This window comes from Narcine bancroftii, chromosome 4, assembly GCF_036971445.1.
Source record: "Narcine bancroftii isolate sNarBan1 chromosome 4, sNarBan1.hap1, whole genome shotgun sequence".
Taxonomy (NCBI): Eukaryota; Metazoa; Chordata; class Chondrichthyes; order Torpediniformes; family Narcinidae; genus Narcine; species Narcine bancroftii.
Window position 1 is genome coordinate 89,501,022 of NC_091472.1, and position 23,182 is coordinate 89,524,203.

At 38.5% G+C, this 23,182-nt stretch overlaps 1 protein-coding gene across 2 annotated transcripts in view; it reads right to left on the minus strand.

Annotated features, from left to right (window-relative positions):
- Positions 1 to 1,609: 1,609 nt before the first annotated feature.
- LOC138760805 (heterogeneous nuclear ribonucleoprotein L-like) overlaps positions 1,610 to 23,182 on the minus strand; it is a 60,319-nt gene continuing 38,746 nt past the window's right edge. For both annotated transcript variants that reach the window (XM_069931926.1, XM_069931925.1), the window contains exons 3-13: positions 22,341 to 22,578; positions 22,047 to 22,134; positions 21,237 to 21,331; positions 21,080 to 21,152; positions 17,157 to 17,216; positions 14,794 to 14,993; positions 14,341 to 14,462; positions 14,043 to 14,244; positions 6,717 to 6,774; positions 5,438 to 5,533; positions 1,610 to 2,226 (exon numbers count right to left, since the gene is read on the minus strand). In XM_069931926.1, coding sequence (XP_069788027.1) covers positions 2,171 to 2,226; positions 5,438 to 5,533; positions 6,717 to 6,774; positions 14,043 to 14,244; positions 14,341 to 14,462; positions 14,794 to 14,993; positions 17,157 to 17,216; positions 21,080 to 21,152; positions 21,237 to 21,331; positions 22,047 to 22,134; positions 22,341 to 22,578 — 1,288 coding nt within the window. In that variant the 3' untranslated portion in view covers positions 1,610 to 2,170. The remainder of the gene's footprint in view (positions 2,227 to 5,437; positions 5,534 to 6,716; positions 6,775 to 14,042; positions 14,245 to 14,340; positions 14,463 to 14,793; positions 14,994 to 17,156; positions 17,217 to 21,079; positions 21,153 to 21,236; positions 21,332 to 22,046; positions 22,135 to 22,340; positions 22,579 to 23,182) is intronic.

Sequence of the window (23,182 nt, forward strand, 5' to 3'; positions counted from 1 at the left end):
ATATTTATTTTCAATAACATCTGGTTATGTTGCCATCTCTCAGAGAATTACTGACCTTTCCAATAGAAAAAACTCCTACATGTTGCATGCAATCCCATGAGAACCTTCCTTTCTCTGCTCCAAAGGGACATTTAAAATAAAAACTTTTCTGTAAACTGGGCATTACTGGCAAGGCCAGTATTTATTGTTCATCCTATTTTCTATTGAGCCACAGCAGTCTGCAGGGAGAAGGGTTTCCAAGATTTAAGGAGTGAAACAAAAAGTCTCCAGACATTGATTCTCGTACAAACATACAATTCTCACCCTTCCTTAGATCCAATTAATACCTTCTGACTATATTGGCCTGGACTCTTCCCCCACCCTAACATTCTTCAGTCTTTATTCAGATGCCTTCCTGTGTTTTGCTTAGTCCTTGAAGGGCTCCTCAGGCCAGAAACATCAGTAATAATCTTTACCTCCTACAGACACTGAGATTGGCCGAGTTCCTCCAGCATTTCTGTATTTTTTTTTAGGATATAAACTCAGCCATGATGATATCTTTCCTCCTCTGCTTTGCCATGAGCAGTGTCAACTTTTCTTTTAAAACAAAATTAAAGATTCTTTCAATTGAACCCTACCCACCCATTGCCCCCACCCTGCCCAGGTTTTTCAGTTCAACAGACTGATACCTGATCAGTCTAAGTTTGAATTCAAGTTGAAATGCACTCAGCAGTTCAGGAAGCTTTGCTGGAAACCGTTATCATTTCAAATAAGCACAAAACAAGTACCTTGAGAAATTGTGGCTAATGGAGTTGCTTGGCATCTAACTCAATATCCATCACAACCAACATTTTATCTGGTCACCATCTTACTACTGCTAATGTGATCAAGGGTGCAAATTGGTTGCCTCTGGAATTATGAAGTCTTTTAAATGTAACAACTTGGGATGACGAAATTCAGTTCAATTTTCCATTTGGAGCTCTTGCACAAACATTGCCCATGCAGGACAGAACATGTATATTATTACTTTTTAAAATGGCAGAAAATATCACAGGTAATCAGGAAGTTAAATCTTTTCTTCTGTCAAAGCGGACCTAGTGGAGCTCAAAAAGAAAACACTCTCCTCCATGTCATGAGGATTGCTCGATTGTATAATTACATTCTCATGAATTAAAGCAGTCACAATAAGAGTTGTTCAATAGGATCAAATAATCCAATAGTTATCCCTGGAAAAAATATTTTAATTACAGTATTCTTAACTATAAGATTATGACATAGCCATCAATGGAAATCAAGAACCAACTCCAACTTCTCTGGATGATTATTAAATTAGATGCAAAAAAGGCCATACTAATCTTGCTCAATCCACTGCAGATGATCCCAGCAGTAGGCATTGAACAATGTTCTACAGAGACCAAATTGACAGTTTCAGTCGAATGCAGTGCTCTAATACGAGTTAATATCAGTAATCAGACTGTGGTGAATTAAAATTCACCCTATGAGAAAGGGAAGGCAAAGTCCATATCCTGCACTAAACAATGAGCCCACATACAGATACAGAGGCAGAGCCTGGAGTATGAAAAAGCAGAGGGCCAGTTAGGGTCAGCAATTCTGACCAGTTAACCACAAATGAGTTTTATACCTTTATTAAAGATAATTGACAGATACGTAATAATTGTTTAATATACATCTGAGACAGCAAGAGATTAAACACATGGCAACAAGCTGTAAATATACCAACTTTAGGTATAGTGTTCAAAAATCATTTGGGCACCAGTTTAGCAGAACACAGAATCCTTTTCCACAAATGTACATTGTTTACAGCAAAACAAATCTTGCAAACAAATTTTCAAAGAATAATGACTGCCTTTCTCAATGTACATGTGTCGGAAATAGATATGCCACAAGAGGTTGTTTCTCACTTGCATAGTTCTAAAATACAAGGTCACTTGCAGAAACATCAAGCTCAAAAGGACTCGTTGACTGCAAAAAAAACCTAATGTGCAACCTAGTTAAATGTTTTAACTTTTACATTGATACAATTCAGAAAGTTACAATTTAAAGTGAAGAAAAAGTATTTCCACTTAAGCTGTAACACAGACACTAAAGATCTACATTTTTCTCCTGCAATTTGTAAATCCTTGCAAGCTGACCTACAGGCATCAATTCCAATTGTCTTCAAACTGAGTCTTCATGCATGTGACATGGTGGAAAAGCAGAGCTTCAAGGTGTAAGGGTATGGACCATCTAAAACAAAAATAAGGTTTCAATCAAACTTCAAATTTTTTTTTCCCAAAGGCATAAAACTTTCAAATGTGATTTGTTACTTTAAAAGTCAGCTTTTCAACTTGGTGCAACTTTGCTTAATGCAGTTGAGGTGCAAACTGGACATGGGATGTCAGGGAAACTTCCAGTGTTCCAGCAGACTACATCTGTGGGAAGTGCACCGATTGCAGCTCCTAACTGAAAACATTAAGGCATTGGAGCTGGAATGGGGTGAACACAGATCATCCAGTCTGCAGCCATGTGGGTGATCAGTAGGGAAAGTAAAGGGAGAAGGCAGTCAACACAAAAGGAAAAGTATCCAGTGCCATTCCCCTCAGCAACAAATGTATTGCTTTGGGGGGGTGGGGGGTGCAAGAAAGAACTACCTATTCGAGAGTGTAGCAGCAACAGCCAAGTTGTTGGCACCATTATTGGCTTGGAGGTTCAACAGGGTAGGGTGAAATTAGATAGAGCAAGAGCAATAGTAGTAGGAGGTTCCATAGTCATGGGCACAGATAGGTGTTTATGTGGCTGCAAGACTGCAGGATAGCGTGTGGCCTCCTTGGTGCCCAGGTTCAGACGTCTCTGAACAGGTATAAGTCATTGATAGGGAGAGCAGCCAGAAGATGTAGTCCATATTGCTACCAATGACATGGGTAAGGGAGGGAGATGTGGTCCTGCAGAATGAGTTCAGGGAACTAGGTAGCAAATTAAAATGCAGGACTTTCAGGGTTGTAGTTCAGGATTACTACCCATACTAAGGCAAGAAACAGGAAATAATGCAGTTTAATACATGTCTAAAGAGCAGGTGTAGGAGGGGGAACTTAAATATTTAGATATTATTCCAGGGCAGTTGGGACCTATACAAGAGGGATAGGTTGCTCCTGGACTGGATGCTTGCTAGTGTTTCTCAGGAAGGTTAAACTAGAGTGGCAGAGATGGAAATCAAAGCAACAGGGCAATAAATGAAGTTGAGAAGATATCGAAAGTTTAAAAAAGGCACAATGCTGAAAAATCCAAAGGAAAAAAAGACACTTTACACGCCAACTCTAAAAAGGCAATGAATATTAAAATGAGGTCGATTGTTTTTTGTCTCAAAAGGAGAAACCAATAAGGTGAATGGTATTAGAAGAGAAAGCAGTTTACAATTATGACAAAAGTGGGATTACTGAGAAATGGCTCCAGGGTGACCGAGATTGGGAACTATATTCAAGGATACTCAACATTCAGGAAGGATAGACTGAAAGGTAAAGGAGTAGCATTGCTCATTAACGAGGGAAATTAATGCAACTTTAAAAGGAAGGAAATCAGCTTTGATGAGGTGAAACCTGTATGGGTAAAGTTGTGGAGCACCATTTTACAGAACAAACTGTAGTAGTGATAGGAGATGGCATCAAGCAAGAAACAAGACTGAAGATAGCAGCATTGATGCAATGACAGCACTGCCACTAGTGTGGGCCCAGGAGGAATAAAGAAGCATCTTCCAATGCTCCTCAGTGGGGTCATACTGTCTGATCATTATGTCAGACAGCCTCTTGCAGGTTTAAAGCACCTGTAGAAGTGTTGGTAGTGATTACCTTTACATCAGAGAATCCATGGTGGTCCATGCCCAAGATGGCAACACCCACGCTCAGCAGCCTATACCAAAAAGATTGCAGACTCTGGGGGAGTATCAGACACCAGAGCAGGAGAATCCATGCCAAGGAGAAGCTTGGGAGCAGATTCTACAGGTATGAATCCATAGCAGAAGACTAGAATGGGGTTTGGCAGCTAAAGGGCTCTCACCAGGCTGCAGGATGCTGCTCATAGAAACCAGGTATCATGGCTGGGATTCAAGAGAGTGCTAATGGCAAGGAGGGCTCATGAAGGGCAAGTTATCAGCCGCTGATAACTTCCTAATCATACAAGGGTTCAGAACTAGGGGCTTAGGAGAATGGCTTGAAGGGCTGAAATGGGTTCATCGATAGAACAGAAAAGAGGCTGTGTGGATTGGAGGTTACAGGGACTCTTGCTTCTCATTCTTTCAGTAGGGGACCTGGGCAGGTGGCACCTCAATGCCTTTACAGGCAAATAAATGGAAATTTTGTGAAGATGACAAAAGTATATTGAAACAAGGGAAGTATGCAATAAAAGTGTGGCAGCAGTTGTGGGCGATTTTAATGTGCAAATTAATTGGGAGAACCAAACTGGTAGCAATACAGTGGAAAATTATTTCCTGGAATGCTTAAGAGATTAACCAATTGGTTAGGGAACCAACTTGAGAGCAAGCAATCCTTGATTGGATGTTGTACAATGAGGTTGGGTTAATTAGTAACCATGGCAAGTATTTAAAGATTGTCTAGAGTAGGGGTGGTTAACCTTTTCGATATACAGCGCAGTAACAAGCCATTTCACCCATGTATTCTTGCCATCCAATTAACCTACACCACAGGTATGTACTCATCGGCTGAAATGGCCTGTTACCGTGCTGGATGTCCAAATTAAAAAGTTGGCCACCCCTGACCAAGAGGAACAGGATTACATTGGAAGAGCTTGTTGTGCAGAAACTGGGCCACTTATGAAACCTTGGAGCATGTATTTACTCCATATTGTAAAGATGTTGTTCAAAACAACTAGCTAGGAGACCTCAATAAAATCTGGATGTTGTGGGTTAAAAACTATTGGGGAACAAGAACCACGTTAAAGTCTCAAGAGTTAACCAAATCTTTCAAGTATGGATACATGTACAGTACAAGCACAGTTACACATCACACTGAAGACAAATTTCAGGATAGAGGACTTGAAACATTCCACAGCATAGACTTGGATAGATATCCTCAATGGCCATCATTTCAATGAAAGCAGAGATTTCATAGGAAGGCTACAAAGCAGCATTAGTTCCAACATACTAATATAAACAAATCAACAAATGAGTTGATTAAAAGGACCAGCACGATGCAGTCTGTCCATTCCCCCCCCCCCCCCATAATCCCTATTCCCTTTGTGAACCCCCCACCCCCGCAGGAAACAGAGGTGGAGGAAGACCAAACTTCTAATCGTCATATCTGACAAAACCAAATAAATAGCCCCATCTCTTGGTATATTATTCTTTCCAGAATTAAACTTCCCTTTTCAAGCCCATGAACTAGAGAAATGACGATTTTTGCTTTTAATTTAAACTTCAACCATTCCATGCATAAACAGAAAAACTTACTTGTGTTTTTCATCTGGTAGTGATTCAGTACTGTCAGTGCTTCTACTGCATCATTTTTTGACTCCCACTCCAACAGGCCAGATAAACTTCTGTCAGCTGGAATTAGATAGATTGAAATACATCTTGCACATAGGTTTTACATTACAAAACACCAGATATAGAGTGGAAGTCCAGATGAGGTGACACCATATGCCTGGTAGCAACCAGTTTGGAAGCAGAGCATTCCTCAAACCCAGATTCTAATGATCAATTAGAAAATTGCACAGCCAAAATTCTCACCAATCAAATTTAAATCCTGCAGGAAAATCTTGCATCAATGTTCACTTACTCTGCGCTCTGTTTCTCAGCTTAATGAACATTGATTTTAATATTTTGCCCGTCTACCTCAAACTCCCCCGGATAATGTACCTTTTGGCTCTTCCATATCTGACCTCTTCCGGCCCACAGGCCTATGCCATCCAAATACACCCATATCATCAATTAACCTACTACTATGTCTTTGGAACATGGGAGGAAACCTGAGTGCCCGAAGACATGGGTAGAATGTACAAACTCCTTATTAGCCACTTTTCCATTGGCATCCCAGTTAATTGGCTGTGCAGTGTCCTGGGATAGGAAGTCCTTTGTGGCGTTTCCACTAGGCCACCCTTAACTGGAACACTAATTGCTTTTCCACTGAACATAACTCATCACCAGGGATCGGAGTGTTCTACCTTCAACTGGAAATGGGCGACTTTCTACTGTCCCTTTCCCACTGGCAAACCCCAGGGATACAAGTAGGGAATAGAGGTGGTTAATCTCTGGTATGAAATGACATCATTTGACACTGGCATTTGGAGAGTGTTCCTTTTCCACTGGCCCTGTCCCAGTAAATTCCTGGAACAGGGTGCCAGTGGAAAAAGGGCTACAGACAGGTTAGAATTCTGGTCGCTGGCACTGACTGTAATAGCGTTGCACTAACCACTATGCTAACCAGGCTGCCCAAAGCAACCCCATGTTCTCAATAGTTCTTCCCTCTTCCATTTTAAACTACTACTTTCATCTCTTTGTAAAGTACCTGCTATTCTAAATCCACTTTATGCAAACACAGAGTGATGTCCATGTGCCCACAGTCGCTGCATAAATGACATGCAACAAGAATAACAATGCATAAAGTTGATATCAATTAAAATTAGTTCTATGGCACAATAAACTTTTTATTCCAAAATAAACATTCGGAATTGCTCAATTTCCAATTGAAGATTGCTTCAATCTCCACTTGGATGTCCTCATTACTTACATTTTCCAGTAAAAGTCTTGAAAGTTTTAAAAGGCTTCAGTTCACACTCTTCACAAACCTAGGAAAACACCAGACATTGTTAAGACAATCCTGTACAAGGAAAAGGGGCCAAACCAAAACCATAATGCAATTCCTAATGTTGGAACTTTTAAACAAATTACAATCCTTGCCCCCCATTCCCTGATGCTCTTAAAACTAATGTTGGGATTGAGCCCAAATTGGGATCCAACTTACATCCAGCCTACAATTCAACTCTTCTTTCCTTTCATTTTTCATTCCAGCAAACCCAAGAATACATTACCAACATCACATTTAAAATTCAGATGCAATTCACACTGGACAGTTCAAATACCATGAGCAAAATTGTGGAATTCAACAAAACTGATAATATATTAAATAATAATTGGCTGCAATCTCTGTCTAGCTGAGTTAGCAGAATCCAACAGGATTAGTTTAGTACTCGTTGGAACAGCCTGCCATATCCATGGATATCTATCACTATTCCTGAGATTCCCCTCCCCCACTGAAGACTCTTGTTATACAGCAGAAAAAAGTGCTCTTTTGGTCTAACTTTTCCATGCTAACCAGGATGGCCATCTACATTAATCCACTTATCTGCAGTTTGCCTATATCCATGTACCTGTCCAAACACCTTTTAGATGCGATTGTACCTACATCTACCATCTCTTAGGGCACCTTGTTCCATATAGTTGCCTCACTGCAAGGAAAAAAACCTTGCTCCTCTCATCCCCTTTAAAACTTTCCCCCTCTCACCTTAAATCCATGTCTTATAGTTTTAAATTCCCTTACACAACAAAAAGACCACAATTACTTACCCTATCTAAGCCCCTCAATTTTATACAGCTCCATGGTTCTCCCTCAACTTCCTTTGCTCCACGGAAAACAGTTCCAGTCTATCTAATCTTTCCTTACAACTCAAGCCTTCCAGTCTAGGCAACATTTTCAACAACTGAAACACGACTACACCTCCTCCCACCCTGTCCCCTATAAGGATTCCATTCTCTCAATTCTACCATCTCAACTGCACCCAGGATGAGGACTTCCATGCTTTATCAGCAATATCCTCCTTCAAACAACGTGGCTTTCCTTCTACCAGCTTCAACTTGACGCTCACCCGCACATCCTCCATTACTCGCACATTTGCCCTGGCCCCCATAAGCCCCCATGTGCAACAAGGACAGGGTTCTTATCCTCACCCACCACCCTCGGCATCCAACACATCTTCTCCCTGCCATTTCCGCCACTTACTACATAATCCACCACTAGATACACATTCCCCTCTCCTACCCACCTTTTACAGGGACTGCTCCCTCTGCTTTTATTCTGAAAATTTTATTTACATTTTTTTCCATACATGTAATTGTAGCCATATGCAAAATACAGTAGACATATTAGTATCAAATACATTACACACGATGGTGTGGCCACTGGAATCACAGTGGACACAACAAAATAATCACAAGGCATTTTTAGAATGAATCAAACTCTTCATACCCCGCGCAACCTTTTAAAAGCCAGAATCATGCCCTTGACACACGGTGACGTCATTATGCACTGACGTCACATAGCCAGTTTGATGCCTTCTGGGTGTTGTAGTGATGTCACAGTCCCACCACATAGTGCCCCCACCCCCAACCGGCAGAAAGGTTTATTTGTCTTTTAAGTGGTCGACCTCTGTGACAAACTGGTGGTTGCTGTAGTGGGGGAAGACTTTTCCACATGAGCTGGTTTAAGCCGATCAAAGCCATCCACATCAAGGAAATATATTGCAGTCCTCTATCTGAAGTAACATGCACCGACCAGTAAACCAAAACGAGACACCCAGGAACTGAGGAAAACCTGAGTACAAGTGTCTGTAGTAGCATCTATCATAGGCACAGCCTCGGGCCACTGCATAAACCTGTTTATTACTGTAAAAAGATAATGTTATTCTCTTGAAGCAGGAAGCGGACCAACGATGTCCATGTGGACATGAGCAAAGCGCCGAGTAACTGCTGGGAAGGACTGCAATAGTGCCGTAATACACCGCTAAACTTTTGCTTTTTGGCAGGCATTGCAGGACCTTGCCCTTTGTGTAACATCATTTTTAAGACCATGTCACACAAACCTGTCTGAAACCATACGAACAGTCGATCTATTCGATGGACGTTAGAGACCATGCACAAAGTCGAATACTCGACATTTCCACGATGCTCGAACTACTGGGTGTGGGTGTCCCATTGATACATCACAGAGGAGTATTTTGTCATCAACTCTAAAGTAGACACCTTTCAATTACAGGTGCGTGATTGCAGTCCATAAGCATTCGTCTCATGGACACATTCTTGGGCCATGATCAAAGCTGTGTAGTCAAAAGGCATTTTATGCAGGACAGCGCTCCTCATTCCGATTATGTCATTTACCTTATTCTGAATATTAATCAAATATTTCAACGATGGTGTTGTCCTCACATCAGATATTAATTTTGATTCACATTTATATACAAAATCTTCCGATATCCTCTTTCCTATTTTATCAATTTCTATTTTAATCCATGCTGGCTTTTCTCCCTCTTCAAAAAAAAGGCCAAAAATCTCAATAGAGCTTCCTTAGTAATTTTTTTAAATTTGGTAATTATAAACCTCCCAACTCAAACTTCCATGTCAACTTGTCCAATGAAACTCTTGACATCTTACTCTTCACGAGAAAATTTATTATATATTTATTCTTGAAAAAGCTAGTGGTATTATTGGTAGTGTTTGAAATAGATATTGTACTCTAGGAAATGTATTCATTTAAACAAAATTAACCCTACTCAACAATGTTATTGGCAGTATCTTCCACTTATTCAAATTTCTCCAATAATTCAATTTATATATATATTATCTACCCATATCCCTAAATATTTTATTTCGTTTGTCTGCCATTTAAATTGGGTATCCTGTTGACGGAGTATAATCCCCTATAGTAAGGGGCATAATTTCACTTTTATCCCAATTTACCTAAAACCCGATACTTTCCCATATTCCTCCAATCTTAAATATATGTAGCAAACACTGGTTCTGTCAAGTATATCAAAATGTCATCAGAAAATAAATTAATTTTATATTCTACTTGATTAACTTTAAATCCTTTAATATCAGAATCAGACCAAATCAATTCTGCAAGGGGTTCAATAGCTAACATAAATAAAACAGGTGATAATGGACATCCTTGCCTTTCAGATCTGGTTAATGGAAATGGTGTTAAAGTCTGCCCATTTGTAACTTCTTTAGCCTTAGGATTACTATACAAAGCTTTAACCCAGTTTACAAATACTGGTTCTATCCTGAATCTTTCACACACCTTAAGCAAAAAATCCCATTCTAATCTATCAAATGCTTTTCTGCATCTAAAGCCACTGCCACACTTAGGTCTCCCCTCCTTTGTGCTAGATGTATTTTACTAAGTAATCTAGTTATATTATCTGCAGATTTTCTCTTTTCCACAGACCCTATCTGATCCACATTTATCAACTTTAGTGAAAGTTTTGTCAATCTATTAGGTAAAATATTTGCAATTATCTTGTAATCGCACTTCACAATAGGTCTATACAATGATGACTTTAGATTGTCTTTTTTTGGTATTACCGCTATTATCGCAGTAGAAAAATATTCCAAGAGCATACGAATTACCGCCATCTGATCTAATACTTCCATAAAAAGAGGAATCAGTAAGTAATTTAAAAAATTTTTTAATTCTCTCCTGGAGATTTATTACTTTATGATCTTAATGCTCCCCCCACCTCAAATGGGGTGAAAGGGACATCCAACTCCACTTGCTCTTGTAAAGATAATGTCAGCAACCTTATTGTGACAAGAAATCTTCTATTTTATCTCTCTACGACTATGATTTATATAACTGAGAATTGTTTAAAATCTTCATTAATTGCTTGATGTTTGCAGGTTCCATTTGACTAATTTAATTGCATTAATTATACTTGAAACCTGTTTTCAACTGCCAAGGACCATATGAGTCCTTTCATCCAACTCAATATTTCTGCTTAGTTCTCATTATTGCTTTCTCTGTTCTATACATTTGTAATATATTATACTGGAGGTTCTTATTTATGTCTTTTATGTTTTTTCCTTGGGGGCCTGACTTTGCAGATCTTTTTCTAAACAGTTATCTTTTTTCCAATTGATCCAATCTTTCATATCGTCCTTCTTAATTTTAGAAGTATAACCTATAATTGTCCTCTTAAATACGCTTTCATCGTGTCCCATAAAATGAATTATCATTAACCAAATTAGAATTAGTCTAAAAAATATTGAATGTTTTTTAATGAAAAAAATCACAAAAATTTGGTCTTTTCAATAATATTCAGTTAAATCTCCATGTGTAAATTGATTCATCTTTATCTAACATTTGTGTCATTAATAAAGGCGAGTTATCAGATAAAATTCTTGCTTTCTAGTCAATTTGATTAATTCTACCTTGGAGATGTGCCAATATTAGAAATAAATCTATTCTTGAATAAGAATTGTGTATTTGAATAAAAAGAATAATCTCTCTCTTGGGTGAATTCTTCTCCATATGTCTATTAAATTCAAGTCATTCATTAATGTCAAAGTGGCTTTCACTCCCTTTACTCTTAGATCTTGATGATCTAAAACTGGATCAAGACAAAAATTGAAATCCCCACCTATTAAATTATTCTGAAGTGCCCCAGACAAATTTAGAAATGAATTTTGTATTAATTTTTAATCATTCACATTCAGCACATATATATTCAAAAGAGTTCAGAATTCTGAAAAGATTTGACAGTGTACTCAGTGTACACACATCTTCCTACAGGGTCAATCACTACAATTTGTATCATAACTGGAAGAGTCTTCCTTTTCAGGATTGCCACTCCCTTTGCTTTTGAATTAAATGAAGCTGTGACACATCCCACCCAGTCTCTTTTTAATTTCTCATGTTCTGAATCAATTAAATGAGTCTCTTATTTAAAAAGTTACATCTTTCTTTTTTTTTAAAATACATGTCAATATTTCCTACCACCAAACATCTTCCTTTCTCCTCCCCTCTCCACCTTCCGCAGGGACTGCTCCCTCCGGATTCCTTCTTTCCCACCAATCAGACCCTTAGCACCTACCCATGACCACAGGAGGTGTTGCACTTGTGCCCACATCTCCTCTCTCACCACTATTCAGGGCTCCAGTCCATTCAAGTGAGGCAACACTTCACTTGTGAATCTTCATCTACTGCAACTGGTGGTCCCATTGTGGTCTCCTCTACATCGGAGACTGGGAGATCACTTTATTGAGCATTTCAGCTCCGTCTACTGCAATATCGTGGATCTCCCAGTGGCCACCCATTTCAATTCCCCACTCCATACCCTTGTGGACATCTGTCTATGGCATCATGCACTGCCAGACTGAAACCACCCACAAATTGGAGAACACCTTGTATTCTATCTGGGCACCTTCCAACGGGATGGCATTAACATCGACCTCCACTTTTCATTAGTCAATCTCTCCATTCACTCCCCCACCACTACCGTCTTTCCCCATGTCTAAGCTCCGTTTGTCCCGGTTTCCATTTTCCCCCAGATGTTTTCAGACACCCTTCTCCCTCAATTAAATTCTCATTTTTCCTCACTCTAATCTTACTCTCTATATCCAATTAAACCTTTTGTCTGTTGGTCTGTACTCCTCCCAATGCCCATTCATTACTTCTCCCCAGCCTAGACACCTGCCTGCTTTTTAGTCAGACCTTGAATGGCTCAGGCCTGAAACATTGGTTAGCTGTGAAACCTGTTGAGTTCCTCCAGCATTTGTGTTTTTACTACAATCATAGCATCTGCAGACTTTTGTGTTTCACTTCATGAAATGTAATTGAACTGTGTGATAGTACATATTCTATCACCAATGTGTATATGTACATATGTACAGATGGTAGTGTAGGATGACTGTGATTGGTTGAGAGTGTAGTCTGGACTGGTCAACCTACTTGTGATATGCTCCAGTCTTTTAGTTAATAAAAGCCTTGGTTTGGATCAACAAGCCTTTGGTTCTTTCGACCCGCATAACAAACTGGTCTTCCAAAATATCAAGTTCATAATAGCATGGATGATCCACCACTAAGCTGACAATTATGAAAACAAAATGAACATTCACTCCACTCATTACAGCATTGATCATGAAGTGCCATAGACCAATGACAAATTTAGCAGCTAAAACTGATTATTTTAATACCTGTTATATAAGTGGAGGTTCGTGTGGGTCCCACAGGTTAAGAACCAAACCGAGATTTAGGTACAAAGCACAAGCTTATTCTCAAGAGATGCAGATGGAACAACGGGATCTAAACGCTAAATTAACTTAAACACATGGTTCACAAGGGGATGGATAAGCACTTTGGGTAATGAGGGAAAACCAACAGAACTTAGGAAATGTCACAAAAACACAAACAATCAGGTCAACATAACACTACATGCCCCCATCCCTTGACCTGTAGACACTGTTCTAACTGAGTGACCTCGGAACTCATCCCAACACAATACAAAAGATGATACTCACAAGGAGTCAAAAAAGAGAGGGCAAAGGAAAGCATGGTCCTGCAGCAGGTATTGGGAAGCCAATCACTCAGGGGCAGGCTGGGTGCTGTTGGCTGCTGTGACTAATAGCTCAAAGCCAAGTGCAGGGGTCAGCCAGGTGCTTCACCTGGGCCAATTAGGTGAAGGTCAGGGCCAAGTCCAGGCAGGTTGTCTGGAATCCAGTACCTGGTCATTTGAAGGAGCTAATCACAAGGGTCACCTTGAAGGCTTGGGGCAAACCCAGTCTTGATTGGCATGCAATATGTCCTCCGAATAGGAACCCAGCAGTGCCACCATGTGGCGGCCACATTCTCTCCATTACAATACCCCTATATCAGCAAGAGATGTCCATACTATTGCAATGCATGTTACTCACCTGTTACCATAAGCTATGAAATCAATCCCAATTCTAAAACATACAAAGATCAAGCTCAGAACTGAACAAATCACCCATAGAGAATAAAATAAACTTCAAATGCATCCATCCCTCTTGCTTATCCCAGTTCTCCCATCAATGTTGAGTAGAACGGAATGTGTGTGTTATCTCTGACTAGAAACCAGACCAGTCCTATCAACATATCTAAAATCACTCATGCAGAAGAAATCAACTGGTTTGTCTGGTGCTCCCTAATTGGATATCCACTCCTACACACAGGAAGCAGTCTAGAAGCTATATGGTAACAAAGCAATTGTTCAAAAAGTTTGAAATAGCAAAATTCCAACTATTCCATTATCCGATACTTTACCTCTTGGAAGTATTCTTCTGTTACACATGGAGGAGCATTGAAGAAATGAAGTACATTGGAAGGGGGTTGGATCCTGTTTTTAGCTGCTTGTCCTGGATTGGTGAAGCGATTATTCCTCGAACAGGTGAAATCATGATAGCTATCAGTACCATCTATCAACTCATAGGATTGACTTGGAACAATTGATGCCTGTTTGGAGACACTGAAGTAGAAGTACACTTTATTGTAACTCTCTGGTTTAAGGGGGGGGACTGAAATATCACTTCATGATTACACAAAGATCTTTAGAAATTCCTACCACAAATTAATTCTCCTTCCAAACATCTCTACGCCATTTAAATGAGTAATAGCTCGATCCACAGAAAACTCATCCCCCATTTCAACCATGGCAGCATCTGGCATGCTTTTCATAAACTTAACCTGAGAATACATGTCATTTACAGATGAGCACATTGGAAAAGACTTTCTCCACAAAAAAGACCAAAACATCAAGTTTTTAAAAAATGACTTGCTCATTTAACACAAGAAAAAGTACAATTTACTTCAGCTATTGGAAAGTGCAGTATAGTTTACATGCACCAGATTGTTGCTCACTCAGGCTCATGTGTAAGAAAGATCAATTTATCTCAAATAAAATTACTTCAAAATTTTAATTATTGTTTTCACATTCTACAATAAAGTGTGCAAATAGGATTCAACTTGGACAAGTGGCAGAGGCTGGTAATAACACTGAACGAAAGCAGAAGTTTACCTTTTCAATATTGCCATAAAGACAGAGAAGGTTGAAGACTTTTTCACAATTCATTTTGAGTGGATTAAGTCCATATATCATTATAACCTTCCCTTGGGGAGCAAACTCATAGTCGTGAGAAGAGTAGAGATGCATAGGTCTGCTGTTGGAAGCACGCGAATCTACTCTGTGGCCCAATGCCAAAGGATTTGCTTGAAAACCTGTGTAAAGATCATCATGGCACTTTATGACCAAAGATAAAACATGTTTGTAGAAAAATCTATGCACAAAAATGAAAGTTTTTAAAAACATGGTAGCTTCAACATAATAAATCACAAAGAGCATTAAAGTGCAACCAGAGTTCACAGCAAGTGGGTAATGAGACAAGTTACAAAGCTAGTTGATGGAAAGAAAGCCCCAACTTCAATAATTTGGTTATCACGTTTGTTCATGCACACAACTTAAATTTATTGATCAAATCTAAATCTTGACAAGAATACAGCACTGGGTAAATTGCTTAGTGACTGGAGTGGAATATTGTGGATAGATTTTTCAAGTTTTTTTTGGGCTGAACTGAGGGATTATCTGCTATATGTTGCAGCATGGACTATGTTACTTATGCATTTTTGACAAAAGACCATTTATACTATAGAATCATGATTAAAATAGTACAAATGTTGGTTGCATCATTTAAGGGGAATTGAGATGGATGGAAAATTGTTCTACTAGCTACAGGTACTTTGAATAAAAGTTCAAAAAAAGGAAGACTTGATAAGATTGGAGTGTTCTTGCATAGCAAGTAAGTACAACAGCCATACTGAATCAATGACAATAATGAACAACCTCAAAAGGTATAAACTATATATCTAGTTAATATGTATTCATGAAACCAAAGAGAAAGTTAATCTTAACAGCATTAGCTACCGCCATGATGTATCCAAAGGATCAGTATTTTTGATGCACCTAAAAAGGTTCAATACAGGTAAACAATGCTTTATCTTGAACCCTTGGGGGACAGTGTGTTCCAAATTTCAGATAGCAAGATTTAAGCCCACCTGAATTGTGCTGCTAGTCTTCCCCACCAATCGCCCGACTCGTGCTGCTGGTCTTCTTCTCCTCCCCCCCCCCCACAAATCACCCAACTTGCGCTGCCAGTCTCTCACCCGCCCAACTCACACTGCCATCTCTCTCTCCCCAGTTGCTGGATTTTGGAGCTTTCTGGATTTTAGATATCTGGATAAAGGATTGTATTTCAGAATCAACTCAGGGAGCATCATTTGTTTGTAAGCAAAAATTAGTTAATACTTCAGGCCAATGACTCAAGCATTGCCATTTCCAGCATCTGCAGTATTTTATTTTTGTAAAAAGAACACTGCTATGCTGTTGATCACAGGCCTAGTGTGAAGAAACAAACATTTTGATAAAGATGTGGGAAGCCAAGATGAGTAAAAATTAGGCTAGTTATTTTCCTAACCTATTTTTGGATATGTTTAAGGATCAAAGCAGAATAAATTCCTGAAATAATATGAATCATTGTTTTCATCAGCATATTTAAAACCAAGTAAGGATCACCTCTCCAAAGATGCTAGCTGACCTACTGAATGCTTCTAAGATACGACTCTGATTTGGTGTATGGGCAAGGTAAAGAAATTGGAACAAGTTATGAAGAATATTAAAAGGCCTAAAGATTCTTTAGCAAGGGAGACAATACAAAACTCATGCTAATCCAAAATTACTAATTAAGCCCCAGGTAAAGCAATATTGTGTTCTAGCATCAAGGTGCAAAGGGAATTCACTTGTATGTCACAAGGGTTGAAGAGTTTTGGATATGTCAAGACAAAAAGAGTAGCCAGGAATTGTCATCATAGAGCAGAGACAATGGGACAGTTTAACAGTGAGGAACCTCTAAGTCCTAGAGGTTAAGAAATTATTTTTAGTATTGTCAATAACCAAAAAGACAAACATAACTGAAAAATAGAGATAATAATTGTTTTACGCAGCAATCTGAAATTCAGTTTGTCAAGGAGAAAAGTGAACTTCAAAACTGGATAACCACCAAGGAGAAAGCATGTAATTACTCATGCAGTCCTTGACACAATCAACCTAATGAGCTCAATGTGAATCACAAGTTCTGCAATTTAAATTCCATTCCCCTTCTGTATAATCATTTAGCCCTATTTTGCAACTTGGGGGGGGGGGGGGGCGAGAAAAAACACCCTTCAAACTGCAAATGCAAATTCAAATTCAGGCTTCTCAAAAAAATATTTCCACATGCCAGCAATATGGTGTCTGCTGGTTGGGAATTTTCATTTCAATATGGATAAATAAGTCAAAGATGACAAGAGCAGAGAAACAATGATCATAAAAAACCTATCACTGATTACCCCCATATGTTGAGGGATGATCTCCCAGAAGGGCTGGTTGTCCTTGTCGCTTTCGTTCATCTGGAAGCAAAAAAGAAGTTAAATGCACTGTAAATCTTTCTTCAGTTATGCAAGAGCTTAAAACCCACAAGAATAAATGCATTTTTGCATCACATTGTACTGCAAGTCAAAGCACATTTGTACAATGTCAAGTTTACAAGTGATAAAATACAATTTTAAAAACAGTACCTGCTTTTTGTACCATAAGCTTCAAACAGCAAGATAGAGCAGTTTCAAAGAGGCCTTCTTAATAACTTGCAGGAGGATTCAGCAAAAGCGAGATACTTCGCCCCTGCATTACAGTTTTACAATCAGTGAATACAAGGTTTAAAAAGATGAATATACATGTTATTAAAAATCTCATATGGATCAAATCAGGAGAACACTATCAGATGTCCAAATCCATTAGCATTAATATTAATTTTAACTAGAAATCAGCAACATTAAGTTGTATCAGAATTGATTAACAAGTTTCTATCCAATCTATGTTTTGACACTAAAGCTATATTTATGGAAAAGTAAAGGACATGGATTTGGTCAACCAATACTGAACTTTTTGTCTCAAATCCAGAAAGGGAGTGAAATCAGTGCCCAAATCACTTGTGATGTTTCTAATACTTTTAAGACCCAAAATATCCTGCCTTTCCGATTGAATAGGTGGCAATTATTTCTCCCAAATACAAATTAGTTGAACTTGTCACCCCATTACATTTTACTGGCAGTTACACTAATAATAAACTGTGAAAAGAAATGAAGCGAACAAGTTGTACTACTCTGTTAGATTGATGTGGAAGCATGACAAATTAGTCCCAGTTGAATCATGTCAAGATTGGTGTAATGTGTCCAAGCTTTCAGACAAACAAGGAAGCCCCAAGGAACAGTTATTCTGCACATCTATGGCAGCTACCCAGGTTTATGTGAAAAGTTGTAGTTCCAGTTTTAGCATGGTCAATGGATCCTCAGGACATTGGTAATGTGGTCTGTGGTAATGGAGATCATAGTAGGGAAGCCAACAGATCTGGTCACTTTTCTTAGCTTTATATTTAGCTTACACTTTTTTTCCCCAATTCATGACTATCATTTTAAACTAGTGATGGTTAATCAAAAGAGAGCTTAACTGCAAGAGGACAATTAGGAGCTTACAAATATACCTGCTCAGGTGGAAGGGCAAAACACATGGTACACAACAAAATTAATCCACAAAGCCTCCCAGTCTCCATTCCAAGCATTAAATAAAATGCAAAAGCACGAGAACACTTAATTTTATTTTCATCTACTCCACAACCTGTATGGATGTTTGACAACATTCGTCGCATTTTCTCACCTCCAAAATCTGCTTTAAGAACTTCAACCCAATCACTGGTATCTTATCCTAATGCTCAGATCTGCTTTGCAAGGCACTGGGGAACCTCATTACTATTCGTTGCTAGCACTATCTAAAAAGTACAAAATTTAGAATCACTCTGTGTGGTGATAGCCCCATGGCCACTGTCTGGCTTGCAAATGGCCTCTCCTACATCCATAGCAACAGCTTCTCATACCCCAGTGTCCCCTGTTTTCACTGAGTTTGCTACGTCAGGGTGTAACAGAGTGTCTGGCGGTGTAACTGGTCGGGTGGGCTGGGCTCGTAAGCCGTGGTTGGCAGCCAGCCTAAGAGAAGGACAACTCTGATTTTCATTTTTTTTTAAATGAAGAATTAAGACAGCCTCAGAAAGACATATCTACTGACCCCAGCTGTTCCCATTTCACTACATAGGTGTAGGCATTGCTGCAATGTATGAAATCTAGCACACAACGTACATAACAAGATCCTTAGGACATTATCAATTGAGCCACAATGGGCTTCAAATTCCAAAGAAACAATGTGTGGAATATCTTACAATACCAATATTTTAGGTCTTAAAAGCACAGCATATACAATCAAGTGCATGGGAATATGGCAATTTTTTACAATACCACTGATTTTTATCCAATTGAATGTCACTTGCCAGTTACATAATTTTTACAGTTAACTTTAAAAACAAAAAAAAAATTTCATCAGTCCTCAGTCCTCCATCCAGCAGCAAACGATTCCTGGATTTGTCAAAAAGCTCAAGTTACTCCAGCTTCAAATTCAATCACAGATGTTTCCAGTTTTTTTTTAAAAAAGTCAAAATGGATTTCTCCTCTTCGTTTGAAATTTACAAAGATTGTCTTTCCTTTAGCAATTTAATTTCAGAGCATTTAACGTATTCACACAGAATTTCATCTCTGGTCTTACGAAGGCACTTTGCAAACATATCCTCTGTGCATCGATGAATGTAGTGAGGAAAAAAATGTGTCCTTCCTGATCAGGTTTCCTGAGGATGTGTTTGCATGCAGTCTAGGTGAGGCTGAGGATTTATTAAAAGTCTGTTCTGTTTCTGAAGGCAGGACTGCTGTCATTTGTAAATGCGAAGTGCTGGCATTCGTTGACAAGGGTGCATGAAGTGCTGAGTTTGCCTGGCTTGCCCCTCTTCTCTTTGTGGTGCTCACTCTTGCTGATGTACCCGTGAAAGTGTCTTGCTCCAGTAAGGAGGGGACAAAAAAAGATCAATATCCTTCCAGTGACGATATTTATCTGCAGAAGGTGAATGTAGCTCTGAAGATTTAATAATCTCTGCAACTGAGGTCTTGGTTCTCTTTTCCCCTTTGAGTGCAATGTTCTGGAGTACTGCGTGCGACTTTGAAAGCTGCAATTTCTGTGCCGTAGCCTTGTTTGCATGTACAGTTCATGTAGGTGAGCTGTAGCTACAGTGCTGTAAGTGATGCAAGTGAACTTCAAAACATCCATTGGAGGTTAGCACAGGCAGCTATACCTTTAACTATTTCCAAACAGACATTAAACTACCAGCAAATAGTGCACAAATATCAATTAGTTACAATAATTACTAAAGTACATGCTTTAATATGAAGAACCATCCACTATGAAAAACACCATAATCCCCATTAGAATGAGCATACCATCATCCCCAAACTTTGTATTAGCCAAAAGAGCCATGATGCTTGGATTGGTCAGTGAACAGATTTCTGAGCTAACAAGTCAGAGTGAAAGAAGTTTAAAAACAAAGCAGCAATAAGTCAAACTAAAAGTTGAACTGGGAAATGGGTTTTTATTTTTAAAAATCTGTCACAACCATTAACTACCGACTTTGATAATGGAACAAATTCAAAGTCTATTCATTTCTAAAAAGAGGTGAATGGCTCAGATTAAACCACTAACTCTGATCAGATGGGTTGCACCTATTTTTAAAAACTCTTCTCTAAAACCAGTGACTCAAAGATTTAGTCCCATAATTGCTTCAATTGAGTAGAACCATATTTTATGTCACTATCCATGTCTCAAACACTGGAATCTTTCAGTGTCCCAATCATACAAGGAGCTGTAAAATCCTGTTCCAATGTCAGAAATATATAGAACCTTGTACCTATCAGTATAGGGAAAAGTAATAGTTTGCACTGTTTAAAGTAATAGTTTCAAATAGAAACCACCAATCATAACCACAAGAGGAAGCAGTCTAAACTTCCCTTAATCAGAACATTATTTGCTACTATTCCCATGGAGATCACATTTCCAGTGTCAGTCACATGGGCAGAAAATTCATCACTGTGCCAACAAAATTAAATCAACATTTGTTAGCTAAAAAACATATGGCAGGTGCATTGTGTGCACACCAGCTGAAAGAGCATGATACATAGTGCAGACTTTTTGACCCTTTCAATTTTTTCATTACTTTTTTGTTGCTAAACTTCAATTATCCCAATCCTGAGATAAGCTATGACAAAACTTGGGGGCTGATGCTGGAGGTCTAACATTTCCAAACACATTTTAAAAGCCTACACAAATTAATGGGGGTGTACAATACCTCGTGCAGTCAAATCAGGATTAGTGTAGTCCCAGGACTCACTATCATTCTTGAAAACATTCAGTCGAGTAGGCTGGTGAAAAAAAAAACTTCAATCTTAATATGAAAGAAAGTGGGTGAAATTCTCATTTAATTTAAAAAAATCATTTCCATTTACCTTTGCATACTCAATTTTTAATGTGCAGCAACCAGAGTAAATGTCTGCTCCATTAAGAGAAGCTTTTGCCTTCTGGGCACTTTGGACTGAATCAAATGTGCATTGTGTTAAGGAATTAATAGAAAAATGTAGCATTTTTAAAAAATTTAATACTTACCAGTAAATCTTTACTCTGCCTATATTAGAGTCCAACCCCTTCCCCTCACAAACTTAAAATATAATTTAGTCAGGAATAGTTGACCACCTTAAGATGGGCAATTATTATAGAAGATTGAGAATTTTTGTCTTTATCCCAGAGCAGCAGATAATCTGTGCTTATGAAATCTAAACATAAGGAACCAATGGATAGAAGGACAAGGCAGTGCAGGAAAAGTACAGAAAAATGAAAAAAACAATGCACTTAACAGCAGAATAGACTTAAGAGACCACATGGTTTAAATTATCCCAATTTGCAGAAAGCCTGTCGCACTCTTGATTTGCATGCAGGAAGAAGCAAATCCTTCTCCTATGTCATGGACTTGTACAACCTCTGAATATCTAATTCAAAAATTAATCACCCAGAATTATTTAGTGACCTCAAACTTCATAGTACAAAAATTCCTAAACTACCAGTAGATATCTAATAACAATGAATGGACACAAGGCTGGATTGATGACAACAGAAGGCACTGGTTAATGACACATTTCACAGACTGAAGCATTCAGAAGCAATTTCCAAGTTAGAAAAAATTCCATTCACAGTCCATTACACCAAGGATGAATTCAAAGTCTTATTCTTCTAGACAATGCATTTGCTGCTCTGAAAAGGATATTCAACCAGAGCTTGTATACCATTCTTCTTGAATATTACAATACGCAGAACTGGGCCACATGCATTGCAGACAGTGTAGAGAACATCCTGAAAAGATATTACATAATCAGTTATACAGATTGATTCAACAATATTGCAAGCAAATTGTTAAAAGGTTTTAAAAACTTCACTTATCCCTCATTTATTTATCGTTTTTCCACATGTGTGCTATTCAGTAAAATAACCAGAGCATCAAGCTGAAAAGGACAGAGAAGTTCCTTGAAATTAATATGTTTAATAGAAATTAGTCATACCGTTGTAATTGGATATAAAGGATTCTGAATAGACAAGAAAAGAACGTTGTTGATGTGCTTTGGATCTTCAGGACCCCCAGGACGGGTGATGCGCTGGCTGGTAGAAAAATTGAAGAAAGCAGGATGTCCTGCAATAGTGACTATACGCCGTTTAGAATAAGCAACACATTTCTGAGCACTCTGCAAATCTTGGAATTCCACCAGAGCTTGTCGCTTGTTTGGCAACATCATCACATAGCTGCAACAAAAAAGTCCAGCTGTGAAGAACAAAGCTTAAATTTCCTGCTTAACTACAATTATTGACCTGAAGCTACATCAGTAAAGGTAGAAGATCAAACCCCTAAGTCACATCTCTGAAATACAGCACAAACCATTATAAACCTGACCTCATGACTAATCAATAGTTTCAAACTAAATTATCTTATTTTATGAAAGCATTTAATTAAATGGTTCAAAAAAATATCCCAGCAGAATTTAGCCAATAAAATCCAATTAGGTGGAAGTCAAGTGCAATTTAAAAAAGGTACAATGAAGCACTTGAATAAATAATGTCTACACACTGACAATTAAACATACAACTAAAGTACAACTACAGCTTTGGAAAATAACTAGACATGGTTAAAATAATTTGATCTTGAAGATGCAAGCTAAAGAGAATTTTAAAATGTTCCACATGTTAAATGTTTGGAAAAGAGTCAAGTAACAAAAGCAGTGATGGACAAGTCAGAATGCTATCATGCGGGGGGGAGGGGGGTAAGGTCTGAGAATTAAACTTTGATAATTCAAATAATTTTCTCGTTCAAATTACAAAATGAGTGAAATACAAAGCCACTCTGGCCACG